Raw genomic sequence first — 7250 nt, forward strand, 5'->3', positions numbered from 1 at the left:
GATAAATTGGAGGAAGTAGAGTAGGCGATAATGAATGGGAATATGAGAGTGAACGAGGAAAAAGAATAGACATATACGGGAGGAAAAGAAGAATCGGTCATAGATTACGTAATAGGAGGAGCGAGGGCATGGAACGAGATGGATAGGTTGATATTAGAAAATAAGGTGAATTTGGATCATCACCCTGTGATAGTGTAAAAAAAGAAGAAAGGAGAAAGAGGGGTAAAAACAAAAAAGTAGAGAAGAGTACAATTGTGTGGTCAGAGGAAAAAAGACAATTGCTGGAAGAGGATTTGCAAAAAGATAGTGGAAGCAAGCAAAGGGAGGTGGAAAATGAGTGGAAGGGGATGAAAGAAAAGGTAGAGAGATGCTTAAAAGAAACGAAAAAGACGAAAGAGGAGGCAAGAGTAAAGAGTAAAAGAAGGTGATGGGATGAGGAATGTAGAGAAAAGAAGAGCAAAGTAAGAGTAGAGTTACGGAAGTGGAAAAGAGAGAGGAAGTGCAAGAAGGGATACAGAGAAGAGAGAAGAAGCTATAAGGATTTGTGTGAGGGAAAAAGAAAGGAGGAGAATAAAAGATGGGTAAAGAAGGCAAGAAAAGCAAGAATAGAAAAAGAGATGTGGGAGCGAACAGGGAAAGGAAGAGGAAATAGTGAGAAGAGTGTGGCGAGATTGAGTTGGAGGAATAGGATGAATATTTTAAAAAGTTACTTCGGGAGGTAGGTTGGAAAGTTGTGCAAGAAGAGAGAAGAGGGATTGATGATGAACGAGGGATAGAGAGAGAAGAAATTGTAAAGGCGATGAAAAAGATGAAGGACGGAAAGGCAACTGGAAGAGAAGGGATACTCGCGGAAGTGTGAAAGTATGGGGGAGTATCGGTACAGGACTAAGTGTGGAAAGTGTGTGGGAAAATATGAAAAAGGAAGGGGTGGATAGAGGACTAAACGATGGAATTATAGTTCCAGTTCTGAAGAAAGTGGAAGAAAGTAGGGTGGAGGAATATAGAGAGATAATACTGACATCCACACTTTATAAAGTATATGCTGAAGTTCTGGCAGAGAGAATAAGGGAGGAGGTAAGGAGTAAGAGAATGGTACCGGAAAACCAGGCGGGATTTAAAAAGGGAAAAAAAGTAATGGATAACATATATATTATAAACTATATAGTGGGCAAAAACTTGAGTAGGAAAAAGAGGAAAATAATTGCATTCTTTGTAGACCTAAAGACAACTTTTGATTCGGTGGACAAGAAGGGACTTCTAGAGACTATGAGAGAAAGAGGAGTGAGAAAAGGCTTAGTTAGACGGTGTGGAGATCTATATAAGGAAACGAAAAATAGAATGAAAGTGGAAAGGACAATGGATAGGAAGTTTTGGACGGGAGTGAGACAAGGGTGTTCTCTGAGCCCAGATCTCTTCAATCTTATGACAGCGGACTTAGAAGAGTATAAAAAAAAGGAAGGTAAGGAAGTGTAAGTCCGAGGGAAGAAAGGATTTGCACGCTAGCGTATGCGGACAACGTGGTAATGTTAGCGGAAAAAAAGGCGATGAGGAAGATGATGAGAGGATTGGAAAAATATCTAAAGGAAAAAGGGTTAGAGTTAAATGTAGGAAAGTCAAAAATGATGAGATTTAAGAAGGGACAGGGGAGAGAGAAGAAAGCAGAATGATGGTGGAAAGAGCAGAGGATAGAAGAGGTAAAAGAGTTTAGGTACTTAGGTTTTGTTTTTCAGAGGAATGGAGGGAAAGAGGCGCATATTAAGGATAGAATAAGAAAAGGGGCAGCAATAATGGGACAGTTCTGGGGGATTGGGAAAACTAAGTTTGGTAAGGACTGGAGTAAAAGAATGTGATTCTTTGACGCTCTGGTATGGTCAGTGATAGGGTACGAAATGAAGGTACGGGGATGAAAAGAACAAAGAAAAGTAGAGGAGCTAGAGGATAGATACATGAGGTGGATCCTGGGGGTTGAATGAAGAACCCCTGGATACATGTTGAGAGAAGAACTGCAGAGGAATATGCTGAGAAAAAAAGCGAAGCAAAAGGCAAGAAGTTTTGAGGAAGGACTGGAGAGAGAGAAAAGAAGTGAGATAGCAAAGAGATGTTTGAAGGATATCAAACAGTGAGGTAGGAGAAGGAAAGGTTTCGGACTGGGAAAGGAAAAGGATAGAGCATTATGAAGAGAGGGGAATGGGTATAAATAAGATGAGAGAGGTGAAGAAGAGGGGAAAGTGGAAAGAACAATGCATGTTGGAAAAAGAAAAAGAATTACAGAGAGAAGAGAGATGGAGAAAATAGAGTCTCGATTTAACAAGTGGTATAGGGAAGTTAAAGAAGAGGAAAACTTTGAGTATTTGAGAAAAGATTGGAGCAAAAAAAGATGGCAAGGAGTGGCAAGATTTAGAGTAGGAAATGAGATAAGGAGAGAGAGATACTGGGAGGGGGAAGACAAAAAAACGCGCAGGATGTGTGGGAATGAGGAGGAAGAATGAAAGTACGTGTGGGAAAAGTGTCGAAGATAGAGAGCGACTAGAAATTGGAAGGAAATGAAAAAAGTGGTGTTGGGGGAGGATGGAAAAGGAGAAAACTAGATGAGAAAAGTGGAAGAGTTTTGAGGAGATGGAGATGAAGATGAGGAGAGAGGAAAGAAGAGGAAAATGTGAATGGAAGGGAGCATGTAGGAGTGAGAGAGTATGAATGAGAGTGAGAGAGAATACTAGCGGAAGCAGAGGGCCGAGACTTAGGATTAAGATTAAAAGCGTGTGTGTATTAGGTTAGGTTAAGTTAGAGATTAAAATGGCGTTAACTTTAGATTGTAAGCGAATTAGTTTGTAAGTGATGGATATGTATATAAATACCCCTTAGAGGAACTCAATAAACTATTCTATCTATTTATCTATCTATCTACTAGAATACAGAAGTGTAAAAAAAGAGGAAAACTGTTTTCAAACTATAAAACATATTTAATGCAAAAAAAACCTGGCTGCATTTATATATCCATCTATAATGAACTGAAATTAAATCTTTATGCGGCAGTCTGATGTATAATAGCAACTCAGAGTTTTTGTTTTAATGTAAAATATATGAAATAAATTGTAAATAGCTGTAAAGCACGCGTGCGCGTATAATATGTTTATCTGCACTTTGTAAATAGCCTGCACGCGCACGTAAAATATGTTTGTAGGCTTTCGATGCAGCCGCGCCAAGTTCTTTTGCATTAAATATTTTATAGTTCGAAAAACGTTTTCCTCTCTTTTTTACACTTCTGTATTCTAGTAAGAACTGCTATAATTTTACCAAAGAACACAGTTATGTACTTAAAATTAGTTAATAATCACGAAATAAACTTAAGGTGTAGTCTTACTATTGACACAAGTATGTTATTGTATATGGTTTTTCAATATAATAACGTACATAAGTTTACTTGGTACTACTTTTTGATATCACTTTTTTTGTAACATAGATTTTTAGAAAAAAAATAGTTTGTAGTAAATACTATTTTGTAAACCAGATTTTATAAAAAAACACTTTTTTGTATAAAATAAAAACTTAAGCTTTTTGACTTAAACTTTTAAGCTTTTTTATATAAAATAATAAGTAAAACCAGTTTGAGTTAAGATTTTTAATTCAAGTATAATACGTGTTATGCGTTATACTAGGCGCCTATTTGTACTTTTTTTTGAAAAGATGTGTTTTGAGATATTACACATTGTGTAGTATATACGTTATAGTTTAGAAAATACATAGAAAAAAGATTTAAAAAAATATTTACATTATCAACCAAATTTCAAAACAGTTTACTTTTAAAAAGTTATATATTTCGAAAAAAATGCCACCTTTATTCCACTGTGCGCCGTATTGTGAAACAACACATCGCTAGAAACTTTGTCGGAGCAATCAATACTGTCGGAGATGTTTCCGGAGTCTAATTTTTCTGCTCTATTTGTTTACCCGTTTTTTGAATTAATTTTCTACTTTATAAATATAAAGTATATAGTTTGTATTTACTGTGTGCCAAGTTTCAAAACAGTTTTTTTTACTACACCGCGAGAAACATTGTCGGAGCGATCGGTACTATCGGAAGTGTTGTCAGCGCGAATAACGCGAACTACTGTCGTGCTTCTTGATTCACTCTTTCTCTAACTCGCATTTCTTGTTTTTCTTTTTTTTCTTCTTTCGACACACCTGCACATGCATGCCATCTGGTAGCAGGCATTCAAACATGCACACAATGTGATCCCACGACGACGATAATAACGACGTTTCCGAATAAACCTGTAAATTTTTCACTGCAAAACTTTATCGGCGCATATTTCCAAATCAGACACTCATTTTTTCTTCACACATCACATTGCCAGCCTGCTGTCCCACACACATTTAAATTAAAAAACAACTTTAAATTAATATTTGCAGTAGGTACAGAAAAATAGCTTGTAACACTTTATTTGGTCTACTCTGTATTTACAGGGTATGTACAGAAGACCGTCCACTAAGGACATAGCGTTATTCTTCATTAAAAACTGAGTCTAAAAGTTCTGAACCATTTTCTTCTATAACATGTACTAAAAGAGTAATTATTGAGTAAATTATGCCAATCAGCGCCGACCTTTAGTCGGACGTATGTCACTGAGCCGCGCATATTGTGCGTGAGCGCTCCGCCGCTACAACGGTCGGCGCAGCGAAGCTATGCTTTACGTCGCTAGCATGAAAACTTTTACGCATCGTAATAATAATTAATAGAAATAATTTTTTCTTGTATTAAAAATCACATTCCTTTTATTTTTTGAAACCTTACAGAAAATTTCTATAATGGAAAGAAAAAAAGACACACGGATTGTTTACAAAATAATTTTGTAAAACATAAGTTTTGTAAAAGATAGAAAAGACCTCTTTCATTTTTTGTATTTGTCAAAATCTTCTTCTGTATGTTGAAAATGGGTACGTCTTGACGACAATTCTATCTATTATCGAACTTTTTTGTAAGATTTCAAGAGACAAAAGGAATGTGAAATTTAATGCAAGAAAAAATTATTTCTATTAATTATTACAATGCATAAAATGGCTGCATCACTGCTGCACAAAGAAATAATTTCATTATAATTGAGGAGCAGCCGCGTCAAGTTCGTTTGCATTAAATATTTTTTATAGTTAAAAAAAATTTTTTTTTTTGTTATATCTCTATGTTCTAGTAATAAATATTGGGAATACAAAGTAGTTCGGTCCGTTTCCAAAAGATGGCTCCGGGTGTTGTGCATGATTCATAGTGACAGCTGATTTTGGCGCTTTCAGAAAGGTTAGACATCTGCTAATAATATTCAGTTTATATTGCTTTGAGTTTCATACAAATACTTTGATTTTTACTGTGTTTGAAATGTCGAATTTTGTGTTAACCAAGCAGCATTTGGGAGGTTTTAATTTTCTGCTTTAATTGAAAGAAAAGTGCAGCTGAAGCTCATCGAATGCTTGCCAAAGTTTATGGTGACACTGCTACAACTGATAAAATCATGTAAGGAATGGTTTCGACGTTTCAAGGATGGAGATTTCAGCGTTGAAGACAAGCCTCGCTTTAGACAGCCAAAACAATTCGAAGACAAAGACTTGGAGACAATACTCGAAGAAGATCAGAGTCAAACGCAAGAGGAGCTTGCAGAATCATTGGGAGTAACTCAACAAGCCCTTTCTGTACGATTAAGAGCCATGGAAATGATTCAAAAACAAGGAAATTGGGTGCCTTATGAACTAAAACCGAGAGACGTTGAAAGACAATTTTTAACTTGCGAGTTGCTGATCCAAAGGCAACAAAGAAAAGGTTTTTTGCATCGGGCTGTGACTGGAGATGAGAAGTGGATATTCTACAACTCCAAAAAGAAAAAATACTACGCTAAGCCCAGTCAATCGTTGCCATTGACCTCAACATCAACACCAAACCCGAACATTCATGGTTCGAAGATCACGCTGTGTATCTGGTGGGACCAAAAGGGTGGTGTTTACTATGAGCTGCTGAAACCTGGCGATTCTATTACAGGCAATCTATATCGGCTACAATTGATTCGTTTGAGCTGTGCATTGCGAGAAAAACGGCCGGAATACAAGCGAAGACATGATAAAGTTATTCTTCTTCATGACAACGCTCGGCCTTATGTCGCAAAAGTCGTAAAAATATATTTGGAAATGCTCAAATGGGATGTTTTACCGCACCCGCCGTATTCTCCGGACATTGTTCCTTCTGATTACTTGTTCCGAAGGATGCAGCACGATTTGGCAGGTCACCGGTTCACTTCTTTCGCAGAAAGTGAAAATTGGTTCCAAACTTGGATCGCCTCCAAAGACGAGACATTTTTTCGAGATGGAATTCGAAAATTGCCGAAGAGATGGAAAAAAGTAGTAGCCACCGATAGACAATACTTTAATTAATCTGTTCATTTATTTTGTTTTGAAATAAATGCATTTTTGAACACGAAAAAACGGACCAAACTAATTTGTACTCCCAATATAATCTTACCAAAGTATAATACATAGTTATGTACTTAAGATTAATTATTAATAATCACACGGAAAAATGTTAAAGCGTAGTTTTACTATAGAAACAATTATGTTATTGTATATTGTTTTTCAACAAGAAAATAGGGTTTTAGAGAAAGAATGTTTTGTAGTATATAATCACAGAAAAAAAGATAAGGCATAGTCTTACTTTTGACATAAGTATGTTATTGTAAATTGTATTTCTCTTTAATATTGTTTTCTATTTTATATTGTTTCTTATGATAACGTACAAAAGTTCACTTGGTGCTACTTTTTGATATTGTTTAAATTATAACTTCCATTTTTTGGTAGAAATATGAATGTACTATTGATTGTTTTTGTTAGTTATTTCGTTATTCTATTTTTTATTTATTATTTTGTTATATACAAACAAGAAAAAATATGTAAAATAAAAACAATTTTAAATATTGTATTATTCTAATTACAAAGATTAAACCTTTGTATTTTCTGTAAAAGTCTTTCCAGACAATAACTAAATACTAAGCAACTATATAAATAAATAATTATTCTCAACATTTTGCTATTAATACTACCATGATCAAAAAAATACCAGAATTTTTATTTTAAACCTCGCGGGCTTATCGGTTTAGAATTCTGTTGTTTGTGTCACGTTGGCAGCACTGTTACGGACACCCATGCCAAGCTTTTGCTTATCAGCTGTTCATTTACCTTTATGACAGTGATTTCTTTACATCAAGTTTTTACGTCGC

General features: G+C 35.5%; 1 protein-coding gene across 1 annotated transcript in view; it reads left to right on the plus strand.

The window, feature by feature from the left end:
* Nucleotides 1–6022, plus strand: part of LOC109862002 (trichohyalin-like) — a gene marked incomplete at its 3' end in the record, with an annotated part of 31612 nt that extends 25590 nt beyond the window's left edge. The window contains exons 3-4 of the mRNA XM_020441883.1: nucleotides 5530–5751; nucleotides 5866–6022. Of these exons, the coding sequence (XP_020297472.1) occupies nucleotides 5530–5751; nucleotides 5866–6022 (379 nt within the window). The remainder of the gene's footprint in view (nucleotides 1–5529; nucleotides 5752–5865) is intronic.
* Nucleotides 6023–7250: the final 1228 nt, after the last annotated feature.

The sequence above is a fragment of the Pseudomyrmex gracilis genome, unplaced genomic scaffold, assembly GCF_002006095.1.
Source record: "Pseudomyrmex gracilis isolate BER0280 unplaced genomic scaffold, ASM200609v1 scaffold_1252, whole genome shotgun sequence".
Classification (NCBI taxonomy): domain Eukaryota; kingdom Metazoa; phylum Arthropoda; class Insecta; order Hymenoptera; family Formicidae; genus Pseudomyrmex; species Pseudomyrmex gracilis.